This window comes from Canis lupus, chromosome 18, assembly GCF_048164855.1.
Source record: "Canis lupus baileyi chromosome 18, mCanLup2.hap1, whole genome shotgun sequence".
NCBI lineage: Eukaryota > Metazoa > Chordata > Mammalia > Carnivora > Canidae > Canis > Canis lupus.
Genome location: NC_132855.1, coordinates 42,156,906 through 42,177,895, shown reverse-complemented (window position 1 = coordinate 42,177,895; position 20,990 = coordinate 42,156,906). Strand labels below are relative to the sequence as shown.

Genomic DNA, 20,990 nt, shown 5'->3' with positions numbered 1-20,990 from the left:
TACCCAAACAAGCAGTCATTTACATCGTTTCTCATTATGTATATACTTCTGCTACTGAAGTTTTTAATAAAAGAATGTAATCATTCTTTTAAGAAATACTTACTGAAATAATTATTTGCTGGGTGTGGTAGTAGTGTTGGGCATTCATCAGTGCACAGGACAGGTAATTCCTGTCTTGTAACTTACATTTTATTGAAGCAGAGAGACAGAAAAGCAGATCTGTAATACAGTGTCAGATACTGAGAAGCACTAAGAAGAAAGTGAAGCAGAGTGATTAGAACACTGGTCTCTGAACAGAGATGTGAATAAGATGAAAGAGGCATAGGTTCCTGTCTCAGGTGAGTACTGTTTACACAGAGAAAATCACATAGTATCCATCTCATCCATCTCCCTTATAATTTGGAGGTCTTTCTGCCCAGTACATATTATATATATTTTCTCATAGCACCTAACTTAGCAAACTGCATTTCTTGGTAAATGTTTGTAGAATAAATGAAGAAACTCCAATCTATGAGTTTCTTGTCTCCTGGCTTAACCTGGCTTGTTTTCTTGGCTTTGCTATCCATTTAATTCTGATCTTCATGTTTAGCGTTAAGGCTCCTTGTTTGACCCAGCCACTTATGTGTTTGTTTTTTGTCTTTGTTTTGTAAAAATCTATTGGCTTTCAACCCCTTTGGAAATTATCCGTGTTTCAGTTTTGGTTTTCTTCGTTTGATACTTAGCATAACCTTGACATAACATCTTGTTTTCCAGATCTTAGTCTGCAGCTTAAGTTTTTCTTGTTTCTGGCTGAAAGCCTTGAAATTGATGGACTGAATCAGAAAGTCCAGAGTGGGGTATAGTTACCTCTAGAACCTATTACTCTTAACGTAATCTGGACTTCTTGAGAGTTATATGTGTAGATTCCTTAATAATGAAATAATAATATTACTGTTAAAAAGATTGGTCAAAATTAACCACTAGGGTCATTCACTCTCATTATCATAAGCTAGTTACCAGCTTATAATGATTGTCAAACTGCAGTTCCAAATTTGATCCTTAAGGCATGGATTTGATGCTTCAGGTTTTGCTGTCTGGTGTGTAATGAAGTATCATGATGGAATAAACAATGGGACCAAACTAGTTATTCAAACCAGTTCCTGCCCATCAATGGGTAACAGTGTATCTGTAGCATCTGTCTGACCAGTTCTGTGTTTATTAGATACAGTTTTTCCAGAACTGGTAGTTAGATTTAGAAACATGGTTTTAAAAACCCCTCCCCAATAAATGGAAAGATAGCTATGCCTGCTCTTTTTCTTTGGCACTTCGTCTTTTAAAGATATATTTTCTTCAAGTCCTCATCCATACCATCTCTGAAATTAAGACTGCATCTCGGATTGGAAGGGTATGTGAGCAGTCCTTCCTTCTCCAGTTTGTGAGGCATGCTGACCTTTTTGGCAGGGTCTCTCCAGAGTGTTTACTGCTTCTGTAGCAATACAGAAGTTTTTCTCAAATTTTCTCTTGGTTTCCTGTGTTTTATGTGTTCAGTTATTACTCATGCTGATAAGCATTGGTTTATTATTTTAGAAAATATATTTGTCATTTGCTAGACCTTGATCTCAGGTTTTTGTAAAGCTGGTATATTAATTTTTCTTCACTTCATTAATTTCATTAATTTGCATCTATGTTGGCAGAGAACATTAATTGGTTTCTTGGTACTCAATACATTCTTTGGCCATTAAAGTAATTTATAGGCTAATCAATCTGGAACCACTAGATGAAAGTTGTACTTTCTCCTCTATTTCCCCTATGTGTTAGGTAAAAGTTTAATAAGCACATTTCTGGTAATTTCATTTTCTCCATATATTTTTTCTAAGTTTTGCTTCCCTTTCAAGCTGTAAAAGGTATCATGGAATCATTACAGGTCTTAATGCCACCTGAAATCATTTATCGTATATATTCAATGTAAATAAGAAAATATGGCACATCAAATAGAAGTTCAAGAAAAGGAGTCTGGTGTAAGTCATAGTGGTACCAGAACTGAGAATTTTTAGTTATCTACTTGGTGATGCTAAGTTTTTTGCTTTAAGATCTTTGGCTAACTTAAAATCTTTGATAATAAAAAAATATTTTAAATCAGCCCAGAAAAGTCCACAAAATGGCTTCTCTTTATAGTAGCAAATTATTAGTGTCAGCATTGTGGCTTTCACTGTGAAACTAAAGGTTTTGATTAAGGTTTTATTTCTCAAAGTATTCAAAGGGTTTTATATCTTTTCCTTATTGTACTGGTATAATCTGAAACACTGATCCTCTTTAGGAGCTTTTCTGTTGACGTGTGCCATAAGCCCATACCATTTATTTATATCAGCTTGACATTTTTGTGACTCTCTTCAAGCATATTTCCCTAATGTAAACACAGGACTTTAGCTTTTAAGCAGATAATTACCATAATTTTTATGCCTAAAATGCCAGTATTAACTAGAAACAAAGAATGGCATCCTAATGCAAACCCTTTGAAGTTGGGGCAGCAATTGCAGTGATCACTGCAAGAATGTTTTTATGAAAGAGCTCAGTAAGGAAGGAGTTCAGCACATTTGTTGTGGAGGAGGGTAAGGAGTAGGTAAGGACGAATGAAGTGGGTGAGTGCTTATGGCCTTTCCTGTCATACCCAGAGATAAACTTAATTTCTCTCAGGCTATAGATAGAACCTCTCCTTGCCTTCTACCACCTTCTAGCACCACCTCCCTCTTCTATCCCAAATTAATTAGTATCTGCATTCACAGAATCTTTTAGTTTTTAAATAAATTTTATATGTATATGTAATGTATATATAGAGAGAATGATACTAATCATAAAATAATGAAATTCAAAAGTAACTCTGCTATTATAAATGTGTAATATTCATGGTTATCTTGGAGATATTTTGAGTGCAATATTGGCAGAAAGTTCACCAGTTTTTGTCAGTTTAATCACAAAATATTTTATTTTACTATATATTTTTTTACTTTATTTTACTTTATTTTTAAAAAAGATTTTATTTATTTAAGAGAGAGCACAAGTGAGAGAGGGAGCATGAGTTGGGGAGGAGGGGCAGAAGGAGAGGGAGAAGCAGACTCCCCGCTGAGCAGGGAACCCAATAAATGGATGTGGGGCTTGATCTTGGGAGCCTGATAATCATTACCTGAGCTGAAGACAGGGATTAACGCACTGAGCCACTCAGGTGCTCAGTTACAAAATATTTTAGAAGAGGGTATGTTTGATGCTTAATATATACTTGTAGAGCATAATTCTCCAAGTCTCTACTCAGAAAATAGTTCAGAGAGGTAGATTTGGCTGCATCACAACAAAGCACTTTCTATCATGCAGAAGTATAAGACAGAAAGGATTATAAGTTCCGTATTGGAAAGAGGTTCAATCTGAAGCTCACAGCTAGCTACTCAGAATGTATAAAAAATGTAAAGGTTAAATGAGCATAGATAAGTTTTCTTCTATGATTTTATGAGTTATTCCTATTCCTACAAAATTGGACCACTTTGGTGAGCTTAGCCATTATGCCCAAGTGAGTTAACTCTTCCTTTAATTCCTTTATTAGTTTTTCTTGTTTCAGGGTTTCAGTTCTCTTCCTCACTATCCACTGATGTGCTCGGAGATGAATATGCATAACTCTGAACCAAGAAGAAAATACAGAGTATTATAGGGGGTATTGGAAGTAGATAGAAGGCAGGGAGCTATGTGAGGAGAGAGTATAAGACTCAAGGGATACAGATAGCTATCTTTATTATTAATTCATTCAACAAACACACCTTAAGTGATGAAGTACTTTGTAGAAGATCAGTGAGTGGTCCTTCTGGTATAAGAGGCAGATAAGGAATAAATGAATATCCAATTTAATGTCAGATCACATCAGGAATTACAAAGAACTAGGAAAGGATGGGAAGAGGAGAGAAGGGGTATGATTTTGTTTAGGTGATCACACATGCCCTCTCTGGGAAGGTGACATTGATGTAAATCCCTGAAGGAAGAAATAGGAGTAAGCCACCTGAATAAGAATTCATTTATTTCACATTTATTTAGTGTCTGTTTATTGAACACTTTATATATGATGCTAGACTCTGTCTGGGAGTTGAGGATACAATTTTGGTGAGGAGAGGACAGTCAGACAAAACTCCCTACTTATGTGCAACTTGTTTTCTAGTAGAGAGGGAATATTTTGGGGAAAAGTGTTTCATGTGGAGGGAACAAGGAGTGCAAAGGCCCTGAGATGGAACCATGCTTGGCCTATTCCAGGAACAGCACAGAGGTGAGTATAATTAGAAAGAAGCCAGTAAGACAGTTAATGATAGATAAAATCAAAGAGGTAGCCAGACCCTAGACCATATAAGGCCTTTGAACTTTACTCTTAGGAAAACCAGAAGGTATTGAGAAGACCAGAAGCTATTTAAGCAGAAGAGTTGACATGATCTGACTTAATTAGGTAAAATAGAATTATTTTGGTTATACTGCATAACAGTTAAGGAAAGAGATAAGGTAGGTGGCTTGTACCAGTGTTAGAGGAAGTAGTAGTGAGACATGGTCAGATTCTATATCTGCTTTGAAGGTAGACCCATCCATAAGTGAGGAGTCAATGATGACACCTAACTTCTGCAGAATGGAGGTGACATTGCTGGATATGGAAAAGACTTTTAGGAGGGACACATTTGAGTTCAGTTTTCAGATATGTTAAATGAACTGAGGGTAAGAGAGAGGTCAGGGCTAGCATGTAAATTTTGAGCTTTGGGCATGAGGATGTTATTTAAAATGGGGAATGAAATCATTTAGTGAGTGAAATGTGAGTGAGAAGACTGAGGACTGAACTCTAGGACACTCGAGTGTTTAAAGGTCAGGGAGAGGCAGACAAACCAGCAAAGGAATCTAAGAGGTGACTCATGGTGTAGGAGAAAACTAGGGGGGTATGTACTCTGGAAACTAAGCAAAGGAAGTTTTTCAAGAATAGCCATGTAGAATGCTACAGTAGGTTAAATAAAATGGGTAATCAGAACTAACAATTGGACTTGGCCATAGAATGCCACTGAGGACCTTGATAAATGTTTCTTTGGAATAGGGAGATGAAAGCCTGACTGGAATGTGCTTGAAAGAGCCTAATAGAGGAAAGTAAAGACTCTTTTATCATATCCATCAGTTGAACTGTTTGATGGCCTGCCAATGCCAGAAGGCATGCCAAAGTCTTAAGGTATAAAGATGATGAAATTGATCTCAACCCTCCCAAGAACTCAGAGAGAGGTGGAGGGATCAGGAAGCAACTGACAAAGTACACTTTATGCCCTATAAAGACATAGGTACATGTGTAGGTAGCATTAACGCATTAACACAAGTAAGATACTAATTTTTGGGAGACTGAGAAAGTTATAGAAAGGAGGTGAATATGACCTCAGACTTAAAAAACGAGGAGTAGAGAGCTAGGCAGACAAGGAGCAGAGAGCTGATAAGAGTGTCAGTAAGACAGATATAACAGTAGTCCAATGCATTTAGACTCTAGGGGCATAGAAGATTGCCTGGAAATGAAGCTGGCAGGGTAGCTGGTATCACTGTAGAGGAGTAATATCATGGTGACAAGTTTAGACTTTTGTCCATAGGGATGGATAATTAATTGAGACTTAAACTGGGGAGTGGTGTGATCATATCTTCATTTTAGAAGGACCACTTGGATATTCTAGAAAGATCAGCCAGTGAACTGTGTGCAGAGTGAAGTAGAAATAGGAAAAGCCAGAGGGAAAAGTCTCAGTTCAGGGACTATTAACCCTGCTAAGAATGCTGTGGGGCCTTGGTCCTGAAGCTCCAGTGACGGGGGAAGAAACAAAGGAGAGTGTGTGTTTAGGCATGATGAGGGTGGGGAGGCATGAATGATCCAGGGTTTCTAACTTGGGTAGTGTGGTAGATAGTGATTACATAACCACCAGCATTAAATGAAATAGCACAGGCAACCAGTTGGTACCAAACAGTATGAAATTTTGTGACATTGTGTGTGTGTGTATGCAGTAGAGGGTGATTTCTGTTTTAGTAGAAGGAAGTAAATAATGGAGCAGTGACATTGATTAACTTGCATAGCTTCCTTATCTTGATTCTCCCTTAGAGAAAGTACAGTTCCCCAAAAAACTTTTAAATGCTAATTAAGTAATTAGAGATTGAAGAGAAATAATATCCTTAGTAGAAGATAGGATATAAAAAAAAAACTAAAGAAGAATAAAAGTATTTTATAACTTGGAAGTTTTGCAATGTTTTAATTCCATTTTGCTAAATTTATAAACCTGTTATGCTTCCAGAGTCCTGTGCATTTGATGTCTTTTTCATTTATAAGGCAAGTGTTAGAGATGTGTGACTATGTAATTGATTTAAGAAATAATCTAAATTTACATTTTGTATACTTTTAGATTTGTCTGTATCCAATTTTTGTTCCACAGTTTTCTTGGAAGATCTTTTAAAGCTCAATACACTCTGCTCTCCAGGCATCCCTTTCTTTTATTCTCATTAACCATTAGTAATGTGGCCCCAGACACCTACAATGCAGTTAGGTCAGTTTCAGTTTATAAATGCATTCTAGTCCTGCCTTCTTGAGATTATACCAAAGTTACCTTGATTAAAGTGTGGATGTGAAATGGTTAATCACATCATAATTTTGGAATGTACCAGCTCAATCCTCCAGAGGCTCTCTTTTCTCATTTACAGGTTCCTGAGGGGCATCTCACTATTGTTTCTATAAAACATCTGCCAATTCATAAAGATGGCTTGTGTTGGCCAATTTTAGGTCATGTGCAGATAATAGCACGTGGAGCTGGATCATTTTCACTTAGTATAAAAAGAAAATTTCCAGCAGTTAGAAAATATAAAAGAAGGAAAAGAAAGAAGAGAAACTAAATGTAATTAACATGTATGCCTAAAAGTGTTTTAATTATAGGTCCAGTTTTATAAAACCACATGGTTTATTGCTATTAGATTTGATTTCAGGCTGTGTGTTGTATTTCAGGAAGTTTCAGCTGATCCTACTGCCACCCTTACCGCAGCAGAAGAGAGAAAAGAGAAGGTACCAAGCCCACACCTCAGTCACCTAGTGGTTTTGACATCTGGGGATACATTATATGGGCTGGCGGAAAGAGTGGTAGCCACAGAATCCTTGTAAGTTCTTAAAAACAGTTGCTTTGCCTTTAAGTATTTAAGAAAAGTTATAAAAGTAGGCATTGTAAAACTAGATTTCTAGCTTTATCCATCTTCCACTTCTGAGTGTCACTTAATGTATTTCTGAGGAGTGTGTCCTAAAATAGATTACCAATCGATTTTTAAAACTGCATGGTTGGTTTTCAGTTACATATATGGAAGAAAGGAAATCTTTTAGGTTTCAGTCCTGAGCAACATGATCCATGCTTTAAAGTTAAAAGTTAAAAAAAAAAACAAACTATAGCATATTTTATATTTTCCTATTAAATTATGATTCTGAAGAAACTAGTTACATTGTCAGTTTAGTGTTAAATATAGTCAGCCCTTCACATCAGCAAGAATGCTTCTTGACCTTTATTAAATCCTCCAATTTTTAATACGGGTGAAGCGCATGATCTTCCATAAAATGTAGTCCAGTAAACTTAAGAGCTTTTGTGTACATAACAAAACATAGGGAAAAACAGGGCAGCTGCTGGCAGTCCTCCGGGCAAATGACTTACACTCTTGCACACCAGCCTCCTGACCGGAAGTTCACATGTATGTCTCAGCCAAGTTACGGTTGGTTGCATGAGGTTACTTATAAGAAATGCCAGATGTTAAATCTGTGAATTCAAGTATCTGTTCTCTATAATTTAATGGGATCCTTTACAGGAAATCTTTGCAAACAATACTGTTGTATTTCTTCTTCAGTCTTTCATGTGGTCTGTGCCCCTGTGTTGCCTGCAGAACAGCATAGCTCTGCACCGTGTGGTTCCCAGAGCAGTTGATTGGAAGTTACCCTTCTTCCACCTCTGCTCACATTCCGTGTAGGTTGTAAATGAGCTACTACCAGATAGTTCACTCAAGTGGAAAAGAACTGTAATGGTTGAACTTTTGCTTAGAGATCTTAATGATTACTTATATAAAAGTATTAACAGGCTGTGGATCCTGCACTTTGCTTTCATGGTGGGTTATTTATTCCCTTTAGGGTATTCTTGGCTGAACAGTTTGAGTTCCTTCAGCCTCATCTGGATGCTGTGATGCCTGCAGTCAAAAAGCCCTTTCTCCAGCAGTTTTATTCTCAGGTCAGAGATACTCTTGGATGTCACTTCAGTTGTGAGCACATTATCTTGGGTTTTTTCACTAATGACCAGTCTCCAAATTCCAGGAGAATGATTAGAATGTGCTTATTCACTCATGAATTCTTGTATTAAATACTTCCTGAGTACCTTGCATAACTTTTAGTCTAATGAGAAAGAGAGAGAGAGAGAGAGAGAGAGAGAGAGAGAGAGAACCCATTAAAACTATTTACAATTAAAAAAAAACTATTTACAATAAAGTATGATAAGAGGAAAGAAACAGCAGCAGGGTATTTAATCTTGGCTGGAGAAGGAAGGGAGGAAAAGGTTGCCTAGAAAGACTGTCTAGAGGAAGGATATTTAAACCGAGCAGCCAGCTACATTGGTAATATATTCCAAACTAAGGGAATGGCTTCTGTGAAGACCAGCCAGTGAGCGAAAGCATGGTGCATGTAAGTGGCTGAGGGGAAAAAAACTCTGATTGTCACAGCAGAGAAGAGGGCTAGTGGTGCTAGAGATGGCTGGAGTAATAAAGCAGGAGCCGCATGGTCATGGTGCTCTCAGCCAGGAGGTGGACTCTATTTTGAGAGTACTGGGAAGGTCCCAGAGGACCTGAAACAGTTTAAGTGGTGTGACAGTGTGTTTTAGAAAGAGTGGTTGGCAGCAGTAGATGGCAGGCCTCCAGGCAGGGAGACCAGCTTGAAGGATCCTACAGAAATACAGTTGAGAGATGATGAAATCTTGAGATGGGGCAGTTGGAGTGGAAATGGAGAGAAGTGAAAAAAAAAAAAAAAAACAAACATGAGAAATATTTGCTCATCTCTGAAAAATCCATGGTTCTTTTATTGTTATGCTATCAGTGGCCTCAAGTTGGTTGTATGTCTAAAAATTATGTTTTCTGAGACCTTTGCCGAGAAACAAAAGTGTTTTCGTAATTTAAATCTCAAGATATATAGTATATATATTTTATTTTTAGATGTGATGTATGCTAGAAATAGGCATAAAATATTTTTTATAAATTTGATACTTTTAGTAAATATTTGTCTTCCTTTCTGTGAAATTTATTTCAGACAGTTTCAACTGCCAGTGAACTACGCAAACCAATTTATTGGATCGTAGCCGGTAAAGCTATTGATTATGAACAGATGCTGCTCCTAATGGCTAATGTGAAGTGGGATGTAAAAGAAATTATGTCACAGCACAACATCTATGTAGATGCACTGCTAAAGGCAAGTACGCGAGAAAGGCCTTTGTTAAAGATGAGTCCACCAGGAAAACTATTCCTGTCATTGTACTTGCTCTCAAGTAGTGAGATTATAGTTATTACATCTCTAACATCATGATATTAAAGCCCCTGAATTGGAACAGATTTGCTTTTTGAATTTTGTGTTCTTTAAGACCCAAGAAATTTTTTGTTTTTGCTCACTAATATCCTGTCTTGAATTAGAGTTTGATTGGCATGCCTTGGCTGACTTTCATATTAAGTAATTTCAATAACGATGGCTATGATGACAAGAGATATTTCTATTTATTAGAAGTTATATCTGTAGTTATATGGATTTATTACCAAGAGACCAGGCCCCTGATGATTCGGTGGTGTTGTTGTTATTTCCAGAAATCACATTACTTTTGCAACATGTCATGCAAAATTTTTGCATTTAAAACTCACATTTAAAAGTTTTCTGGGAAAAAATAAAAGAAAATAAAATAAAAGTTTTCTGGGAAGAATTGTACATTTTTTTAATCATTTATGCATCAGGAGATATTTGTCGATCACCTGACACGTGCAATACACTGATCTAGGTGCTGACAACATAGTTGTGAATTAAGGAACTTACATGCCCTCAAGGAATTTATGTGCCAATAGGGAAACAAGTTATGATAAAATATGTCAGATAATGAATAGTCCTGTGAACAAGTAAATAAGCAGCAGAAGAGGGATAGAGAGTGGCAGGGGGTGGGTTAGGGGCAATATTGTTTATTTACGTGTGGTCAGAAAAGGATTCTGATAAAGTGAGAGTTGGGTAGAGGCCCGAAGGAAGCCAGGAGATAAGCCATGTGTATGTCAGGTGAGGAAAGAGCATCTGAGGAGATGAAAACTGCTTTCAGAAAAGTCTTATTTTTCATATTTGTCAGTGAAAAGAAAATTGGCCCTTCTTAAGATCCTGACTTTTATCTTGTTCACACAAACATTTTTACTTGCTTAGTCCAGGGCAACAGATGGTAGTTGGGGACACTTGCAAACCAATAAGCAAAGCCAAAGATCAAAATAGATATCAGGAGGCACCTGGGTGGCTCAGTGGTTAAGTATCCGCCTTTGACTCAGGTCATGATCCCAGAGTCTTGGGATTGAGTCCTGCATCAGGCTCCCTGCTTCTCCCTCTGCCTATGTCTCTGCCTCTCTCTGTGTCTCTCATGAATAAATAAATAAAATCTTAAAAGAAAAAAAAAAACAGCAGTGGAATTCATCTCTCTGCCTGGTACCTTTTTGAGCTCTGTGATGGAGACTGCAAGGTTGTCCCCAGACTTGGGAACTAAGGGTGGAAGATCAGTTAGCAGTGTCTAGGGGTTAGTGTCAGGTCTGAGGGGTGAGTGACAAAGGTGCTCTGTAATTGCCACCTTGGGAGAACTTTGATTTCTAGGACCCCCATGATATTTCAATTGGGAATTTTAATTTGGAATGTGATACAAATATAATTTATAAATAATCATGCATCTTTTTTTTAAACAATTTTGTTTTTGAAAAGTTGATTTCATTTTTTAATGGCATGCTAACCATGGTACTCATAGGGATGCAAGAAGAAAGATTTCTGCACTCAGTGAATATGTATTCTAAAGGAGCCTACTTGCTTTGGTTATTCTTTTTTTTTTTTAAGATTTTATTTACTTGAGAGAGAAAGTGTGTGTGTGTATGTGTGCACGCGGGGAAAGGGAGAGAGAGAGAGAGAGTCTCGAGCAGATTCTACACTGAGCTGGACGGAGCTCGATCCCACAACCCTGAGATATGACTGAGCTAAAACCAAGAGTCAGATGCTCAACCAATTTGAGCCACCCAGGTGCCCCTCGTTATTTTTAATTATAAGAAACATTAATATTGTAAGAAAGAACCAATGTTATTCAGATTATTAACATGAACCCAGTTTTTAGGAGTTTCAAACCTTCTTTCCTAAGAAAGCTTTTATATAACTTCTATTCATGCTATTACTTTTCCAAATCTAAACCTTTAGGTAAAAAGCAATCTGCATTTGTTGGCCTCCAAAAATCTTAAGTAAAATGAAGTGTTTTTATTGTTCATTTAACAAGCATTCTTGAACATTTAATTTAGCAATGAGTAGAATGACATTGTTTACAGTTAACATATAACTTTATATTTTTTAAAGATTTTATTTATTTAAGACAGAAAGAGAAAGTGAGACCATGAGTGAGAGGGAGGGGAAGAGGAAGAAAGAGAAGCAGGCTCCCCACTGACCCTGGGATCCTGATCTGAGCAGAAGGCAAATACTTAAGTGACTAAGCCACCCAGGTGGTCCAGGATATAACTTTATTTTTTAAATATTAGTGGAAAATACTGAATCGTGACTGGAAATCTAAAGCAGAGTTTACTGCAGTGAAGCATAAATGCAATAGCAAATACTAGTGTTCTACTAGATTCATAACATGAAGAGGATAAAGATACTTATTTAACTTTGATTTTCAAAAGTAAGCTTAGTGGATTTAAAATTCACTTTTTCATATAATTAAAAGCAATTAACTGTCAAAAATAAATCATCAAAAAATTGTGATTAGCAAAAGAGGAAAAGGATAATAAGTAATCATGTGGTAGCTTGAGTGGTGATGATTATATTAGATTTTTTTCCCTCTGGTATGTTATTAGAGAATTTGAACACATATCAGTCTTGACTTGTTAAGCATTGTGTAGCTGAGGAAACTAAAGAAAAAAAATCTCATTTTTAAACCTATTAAATTTATTTGAAACGTATTGTTTTTTTTTTTTTTTAAAGATTTTACTTATTTATTCATAGACACAGAGAGAGAGGCAGAGACACAGGGAGAGGGAGAAGCAGGCTCCATGCAGGGAGCCCGATGCGGGACTTGATCCCAGGTCTCCAGGATCACACCCCAGGCTGCAGGCGGCACCAAACCGCTGTGCCACCAGGGCTGCCGAAACGTATTGTTAAGGAAGGGTCGATAGCATTTACTTTTGTAAATTAATGTATTTAGATGATAATAGTCCAAAGAAACTAGAAGTACATTTATTGAAGGGTAAACCATTTGCTTTCTTTTTTTTTTTTTTTTTTAAGATTTTATTTATTTATTCAGGAGAGACTCAGAGAGAGAGAGGCAGAGACACAAAAGCAGAGAGAGAAGCAGGCTCCATGCAGGGAGCCCGACACGGGACTTGATCCCTGGTATCCAGGATCACACCCTGGGTTGAAGGCAGCGCTAAATCGCTGAGCCACCTGGGCTGCCCTGCTCTCATGTAATTGTTAGGATTTGTCTAAGTTAGTTTCATATATTTTTATTTTTAGTGGAGTGGTATCATAAAAGTTACTAATAAGTAATAAAAATACTCAGTTTTCCTGTAGGAAACAGGAAGTATTTTGTTTTATTATTTCCTGTATTTAAAATTTGCAGCTATTATATGACTTTCAAATCATTCAGAATATAATAATATATTTACTTGTAAAGAATGTGTAGGAAAGAGGATAATTTATCCAATTGTTCTCTAAGGAGTGAGTATAGCCTTAAATTACAAATGGTTCATGATTCACTCTGAGTTGAAAGCTTATCAAAATATTTCTTTAACCTGGGTTTCTTGAAGATAATTTTAAAGACATGTTAGGTTATTACGCTCTTTTAATCCATGCCGACAGTTGTGGAAAAATTTTAGATGAAGAAGCATTTGAACATGTTAGCATTGTTTAATCTGTTAATGATATATATCTCCTTTGAGATGAAATGTAGTATACTCTGTATCACAACATAGTTTATTCAATTTGATATACTTAAAAAAAAACCCTCTTCATTCTAAGTTCAAGTTACCTTTTGCTTTCTCTTTGTTTTACTTGGTTTGATTCTGAGTCTTTCTAAATCTTTTTATTTGCTGGTAAGATTGGAAAGCAATGTGACATTATAATTATATTCACATATGGGGGATCCCTGGGTGGCGCAGCGGTTTGGCGCCTGCCTTTGGCCCAGGGCGTGATCCCGGAGACCCGGGATCGAATCCCACATCGGGCTTCCGGTGCATGGAGCCTGCTTCTCCCTCTGCCTGTGTCTCTGCCTCCCTCTCTCTCTCTCTGTAACTATCATAAATAAATAAAAAAATTAAAAAAATATTTAAAAAAAAATAATTATATTCACATATGGCCATGATTTTTGTCTTCTTAGGAATTTGAGCAATTTAACAGGAGGTTAAATGAGGTTTCTAAGAGAGTTCGGATACCTCTGCCCGTGTCTAATATACTTTGGGAACACTGTATACGGCTGGCCAACAGAACTATTGTGGAAGGGTAAGTTTTCATGAAAGCATTATCTGAGTCTTCAATGATCAAGCATAATACATAGAAAACATTGCATGTTATCATTATTGGAGATAATAGGTAGAGAAAGTCATAGATAGCAGACAATCCTGTAATAACTGAGGTTTGACTTTAGAATATAATTGAAGAACCCTTATACCCCAGTGTGCCTTCTCCATCTGAGCTTTCTTTTCTAGGTGGTTACCTAGAACCACCTAGTAGAGCAGTGTAGAAAGTAGCATCTCATGGTTATCTGAAAGTTAAACTCATAATAGTTATTATTACCTATAATATAATTATTATGATGATGATTATCCATGACATTTATTGAGCACCATGTGTCATTTACTGGATCAAATACCTCACAGGATTTTATCACTGAACCCTAACATAAACTCTTTGATGGAACCATTATTCTCTGTTTTCTCAAGGAGAAAACCTTGCTTCAGAAAATCAAGGAGGTTAAATAACTTGTCTAAGTTCACATAGTTTTCCAACACCAAGAAGGTTTATGAACTTCTGATGGCAAAATCAGGCTTCATAACCACTGTCTGTTAGTGGTATCATTATATCATTATAAACTGTATAAATCTTTCATATGTTGACTTTAAAGATCTATCAGTACTAATTTTCCCACTTACTCAGAGACCAGGCTTACATCTAGAATATAAGAAAGCTTATAAAAGCTTGCTGGAAAGCAAGCTGCAGTCTCAAAGACTGTTCATAGTGGTCTGGAATTGCACATCAATTGAATTTCCACATTGTCGTTTATCTGATTTCTTTTAAGCTCTTCTTTGATATAAAGAAGAAGGTATTAGAGAGTGGGGAGGTGAACAGTGACAAGCCGCCAACACTTTTGCCACTCTGTTTTGAAACCAACAGCGTTGTAAATCACAGAATGGCTCAGTGTCAATAGTCATGACTGAAAAGTATTTTTAATAAATTTGTTTAATAAAGTAGAAAAGTGAATAATGTTATATTTCTGTGCAAAATACTTTTTTATTAAAGAAGAAGAAGAAGCCTGATCACTTCAAATAATATGTGCTTTAGCTTCCTGGCAAATTTCCTTAGGGGAAGTGCCTAATTCTTAGGGTTGGATTCTCCATGTTTTCTATTATTGAAGGATTGAGGCACTGACTTATGAGTAATCACATGTTGTACTCTTAGGGTTAATACATTCTTATTACTACTCTACCCTAGAACACACAGTTTTCAGGAGTGTGGGGTGTCAGAAGAAGTCTATAAAGTGTATGACAAGTTATGTATGTCCCTTTTTTGCTTATATGCTCACACATTTCTTAGGTTTAGCTGACTGTTCATGGGGGAATTACTGCATTTGTTTCCTCTGCATCCAGCAGTTACAATATTGAACAGTTTTATGAAACTAAGATTACTTTGGAGTGTTCATAGCTTAGTTTTTTTTTTTTTTAATTTTTATTTATTTGTGATAGTCACAGAGAGAGAGAGAGAATGAGGCAGAGACACAGGCAGAGGGAGAAGCAGGCTCCATGCACCGGGAGCCCGACGTGGGATTCGATCCCGGGTCTCCAGGATCGCGCCCTGGGCCAAAGGCAGGCGCCAAACCGCTGCGCCACCCAGGGATCCCCATAGCTTAGTTTTTATAAATAATCTTGGCAGCCAGATTTCCGGGAATACCAGTTTTACTTTCTTACAGATAATTATGTTAATTGACAGGGGGAGAGAACTGTAGAGCAGCCAAAAACTTAAGCAGTTAGTGGATCTCTTTGCTTAGCAAACGGGGAAGCTGAGGCCCCATTGGTAAAATGAGTATGGAGTGCTGGGGCCCCCGCTGAACCCAGTCCTTCTAACACAAGACTCCTGTGCTCTTTTTCCTATAATCCTCTCATTTCTGGAGAATCTGTCGAGATATGGGTTAAAATAGAGTTTAAGTACCTACAGATTTCTTTTTCCATCCTATCATTTCTGTTTTTTTTATTATTATTATTGTATATCTTAGATATGCCAACGTCAAGAAGTGTAGTAATGAGGGTCGTGCCCTGATGCAATTGGATTTTCAACAGTTTTTAATGAAACTTGAAAAACTAACAGATATTAGACCCATTCCTGATAAAGAATTTGTGGAGACATATATTAAAGCCTACTACCTAACTGAGAATGACATGGAACGCTGGATCAAAGAGCACAGGGTGAGAGCTGGAAAGCAGTCCATTGGATTTCTATTCCTTTTCCTCTGTGCTGTTCTTGTCTGCTGTATTATATAATTCAAAATCGTGAGAGTGCAGTGTAAAGCAACAGCTGATTCTTTACCATATTTGCACTGTGTCTATGCAATGCCCTTTGCATAATCAAATCCTTTTGAGACCTCTCCAAACTGCAACAGTAATTATCTGAAAAGGTAGCCAGAGCCTGAACTTTAGCTGTGTTTATCCTGCAGCTGTGTTGTGGGAAAAGCCTGGCATTGGTTAACATCAAGACAAATTGAAGACAGCAACGTTGTCTTGTGATTCACAAGCTAATGTCTATTCTATAACTTAAATCTTACGGTCCTCAACAATGAATTGGCATCATACTGACATGTATTAGTGATGATTAGGTGTATTAATATTTAAATGACTAAATTTAACTTCTTCCTGCGTTAGATTTTACCTTGAGTATAGATGGGGTCATTTTTCTTCTGTGTGGATATATAGATAAGTAGAGAAAAATATTATTTATTAGGTGTTATTTAAGATGCTGAATTTTTGGCATTGTTTAATGCAACATATTTCACCAGAGCATGCTCAATATGGGGAGCTTTCCTATATGATTGTTCTACTGTTTGTCTAGGTAAGGCAATATGTGGAGATAGAAAATGAAAATATGGCAAGTAAAAAAAAAAAAGAAAAGAAAATATGGCAAGTATTAAAATTATCACCTAGTTTTATTCCTTCACTAACTCTAGTGATCACATTTACTTATGCTGTAAACATCATGGGTAAAAGCTAAGTAGATTGTTATTTCATCTGGGTAAGGAAATAAGGAATTATTTATATTTGCCTTATCAGCCTCATCCTATCTGATTTTAATACTCTAGAGAAATGAAATGAATATTAGCCTGAGTTTTGTGTAAATGTGCCCACTGTAGGTCAGTTCCAGATCCTTAGGAGCAAAGTAGAAATGTACATATTATTTTCAATGATTTTTATCAGTACATCAGAATTGAGAAAAATGTCATCCATTTTAGTCCCATTGACTTCTGACATTTGAAAGCCAGAATACTAAACCAGGAACAGATGGACTGCTGAATGTTGCTGGAATCCATTTAGTAAAGTAAGCTGTAAACACTTGGAAGTCACTCCTGTGGAAGGGGTCTGGGGGAAAAAGGACAAGTAACCAAGGGGATAAAGCATAGGTCTTAGACATATGTTATTTGATGCAAGAATGATCCCCATTTTTGAGTTTTTTCTCTTAATATAGTGAACCAAAATTTTTAGCTTAATATCTTATGAGAACTTTAACTGGTATTTGTAATTCAGTGAAATTTTTTTGGGAGCCGACTGCCCCCATCTTCTAAGACAGTGTCTAGCCCAGTGCTTGATGACAGTGGATACTTGTTAAATGCTGACTGATTAAGAGAATTTACTAGATGCTACCAGATGCTCTCAGAGCTCAGATACAGAAACTGAGTAGCTTTCTGAGTTTTTAAAATGAACCTTTTTTCATATTTTGAAATTGTCTGTTTAGTGGTTATAACTCCAATGACAACAGGTGACTTTTCTTATTAGATGGTAGTATAGAACTCTGTTTCCATGTCTGAACCCTTTTTGTTCATCCTCCAGAACCAGATCAATATGCAAACCTTTCTGGTAAATCCTTATTCATTCTTACCCTAACAACTCATTATCCGAAATTTGGGAACCAAATAGATTTGTACAGCATAAAAGACATACAGTCTTAATTTTACTTACTAGCTACAATGGCAACATGAGGGTTTAAAAGCCAGTAACTTTCTGATCCTGGTTACTCTACTCATTTGTCATATCTTAGAAAAGTTGTTCTGTGGTTAGAGATTTTTTCTTTCGCCTAAAATGTTTGCAAAATGTAGAGTGCCAGAAAATAATTACTTAGTAGCATTTTAAAAATTTGAGAGGTCAGTATATTTTAATAACTTAATAAAGACTGCCACAGAAACAAGCATAAAGTGTCTGGTCTTAAAAGTAACAAAAGCATAGGCACGGCAGATTATTTTGCCATATTGAAGAAACTACTCCTTTCTGTTTCAAATGTGTCCTGCAGTGTCCTTATGATTATTACAGCTCAGTAAACAATTTATCTTCCATGTCTCAAAGTATGATTTCCCCTGCTTTTCACTGACTTGTAGTGCTCAGTCACTGTCCACTGAAAACTAAATATCTGCGTGTTCTTTTCTGTGCATTGGTCAAATATGTCTTTCAGTGTACTAAATTTGGATCTTTTTTTTCTCTCTCCTCACCCCCCCAATGTACCTCGAGCAGGAATATTCAACGAAGCAGCTGACCAATCTGGTAAATGTTTGCCTGGGATCTCATATCAATAAGAAAGCAAGACAAAAACTCCTCGCTGCTATAGATGATATAGACAGACCTAAAAGATAAAGAATACATTCTTTTTTCTCAATGGCATTGATCTTCTCTCAACACATATGACATGAAAGCCAGTTTTCATGCACTCTTGACTATTGTCTGCTAAGAAATCTTTGTGCATGTACTTTCCAACTGGAAAGTGGAAAACACTGAAATTTGTGTGGTGTTCTGAAATGACTTTTATATGCTCTGGTCCTTCTCTTCAACTCTTAAGTCTCATTTGTTGTATTATTTTTCTGAAAGTATATTATTGCCTTGTCATAAGTATTGTTCTGTGACTACAATTACACATTTTACTGAGGAATATACTGTAAGTATATGCTTAGTGATAATAATACATCCATGGGCAGTTCTTGGAGAATGAATTTATGTTGATATTTTTTGCCCTCTCTACTTGGTTCTTAATATATAAATGAGAGGGTTTATGTATAGCATCTCCTAATTATGAGCTCTGCATGAAAATTGAAAAGTATACATAAGCAAAATAGTTGAAAAATCAGTATGTTCTCTGTGTTTTTAAATGTCAGAGTTTATGTTGGGGTTAATTTGGTTATAACAGTGATCATAAATGATGAAATTGAATAAATATTATACTCTAACATGATCTGCCTATGTGAGACTAAATTTTGATATTTTTCCACAGCAAGCAGAGTTTATGAAACTGTAATGGAATTTTTTGTTGTGTTCTAATTTTAATGATCTTATGTCCTGGTACCAGTGGTGAAAAGTAGTTTCGTCTATCTTTTCAGAGCCTGAGTAGCACCTAGAGTAGTGATTATAGGATTTTTTTTCCCTTTTTCTTTTCTCTTTTCTTTTTTCTTTCTTCCTCCTTTCTTTCTTAGTTCCTTCCTTCCTTTCTTCCTTCCTTCCTTCCTTCCTTCCTTCCTTCCTTCCTTCCTTCCTTCCTTCCTTCCTTTCTTCCTTTTTAAAATGTGGGACATTTTTTCACATAAGCGTTGCTCTCTTTGAATTCTGCTTTTGTCTTAGGACGGGAAAACCTGGTTTAGCTGACTTAGGGAAAGAACTGATAATAGTCAAGCATAAGTTTATGATCATATATTCACCTTACTTAGATATCTGCTTTGTATCACAGACGTAAAATAATGTAAGCTAGCAAGGAATAAACTTTGGAACTCAGTTAATTAGTTTTTAGTAACTGTGTACTTTGCTTTGAAACCAGAGATCTATCAACATATATGACATAAAAGTCAGTTTCCCATGCACTCCTGCCAACTGTCTGATAAGGAATTTTTTGCATGTTCTTTGTTACTGGAGAGTAGAAGACTCTTAAATTTGTGTGGTATTGGTACAGGTTTACTGGGTATAACCTGTAACATGAATAGCTCACAGAATTCTGAAGCATCATCTCATGAGAAACAGGCCTTGTGTCCTCTGTGAGTCTTCCTATCACAGGAACTGAGATGCTGAAGTGGAGGGCAAAGGGTGGCATGTGATCAAGCACGGAGGTGAATAAGGAGGTGATTGCCACTCAGTGTCTGCCAGTCCCTGCAGATGTTCATAACTGGCATGATATAATGCAAAGCGCTTTTAAAATATATCTCTGTGTGGGTGTTAGTGTGTTTGTCTGTACAATGAGTATTTTGTTTTCAGCCTTACACTTTGTAGTTCATTTACTGTCAATATTGTCAGAAAAACTTCCTTCTCATAAAAAGATATGAGCTTGATGCTGTAATGGTCTGCTTGTGGCATTAGAGTGTGTACTCATAAGGCCGATTTTGCCAGTAGCCATTATCCATATGCAGCCACTGGAAGAAAACAAATATGAAAAAAGCTTGGTCCTCGTGCTTAAATGACATATTCAGCTGGACACAAAGAGCTAATCAGTCTCATTTATTTCTCAGTTGATTAGGAGCTGCTTATTTCTTCTCTTTAACATGGATGTTATAGTTGGCTTTCTTTAATTTCTAGTTTGGTTTGCCCTAGGTAGTATGAACAGCAATCACCTGCCCGGTAGAGTGTTTTCCAGGATGATAGGAATTGATACAAAAGAATTACTTATTAGGGAATCAGCCATGCAGTTTGACAGACCTTTTAACTTACCTCTTACTCTGCTTTGATAAATACTTTTGAAAAAGCTTTTATTTTTTTCCCCATTTCAAAGTAGCTTAATAAGTGCTCATTAACATCAAAACAGTAACAGGATACTTGAGTTGTGAAATTACGTAATAACAAGAGTTACCAGACATTTCTCAGATACATGATGCAGTGATAATGAATTATAACCGTATAACATTTTGTGAGACTAGTTTTAAGATAAATAGAATTGAAAAGCTTGAGAATATAAGTGGAATTACCTGTGTTCCAAAATCTTTACTATTATAAAAATTTTTTGTGTGTCTGAGTTTTCCTTAACTTTGACATTTTATGTGAAAATGTCCTATGAAATTCAAGATTTAAGTTGATATGGGAGCATAGTAAAATAGCATCCCCTGAAAAAGAATGATGATTTCTATAAATGCATTGTCTTGCATTAAAAGATGCTAAGGAGATATATAGTAATCATATGAATGAGTTTGCTTCATTTTATAAAGCCCCCACAGAGATCTTATAAGTTCACTTTGACTAGTAAGCTCATTTGCTCAACTTACAAAATGAAACAGTATTTTGCTTGAAGCCAG

At 36.4% G+C, this 20,990-nt stretch overlaps 1 protein-coding gene across 6 annotated transcripts in view; it reads left to right on the top strand.

The window, feature by feature from the left end:
• The window catches only part of VPS50 (VPS50 subunit of EARP/GARPII complex), a 133,150-nt gene extending 114,195 nt beyond the window's left edge, over positions 1-18,955 (top strand). For 3 of the 6 annotated variants that reach the window (XM_072784172.1, XM_072784170.1, XM_072784174.1), the window contains 6 exons: positions 7,001-7,149; positions 8,156-8,252; positions 9,317-9,475; positions 13,638-13,759; positions 15,747-15,936; positions 16,577-18,216. In XM_072784172.1, the coding sequence (XP_072640273.1) occupies positions 7,001-7,149; positions 8,156-8,252; positions 9,317-9,475; positions 13,638-13,759; positions 15,747-15,936; positions 16,577-16,735 (876 nt within the window). In that variant the 3' untranslated portion in view covers positions 16,736-18,216. Of the gene's footprint in view, positions 1-7,000; positions 7,150-8,155; positions 8,253-9,316; positions 9,476-13,637; positions 13,760-15,746; positions 15,937-16,576; positions 18,217-18,243 lie in introns of those variants that run through there. The other 3 variants (XM_072784171.1, XM_072784169.1, XM_072784173.1) reach the window with 3 other exon arrangements.
• Positions 18,956-20,990: the final 2,035 nt, after the last annotated feature.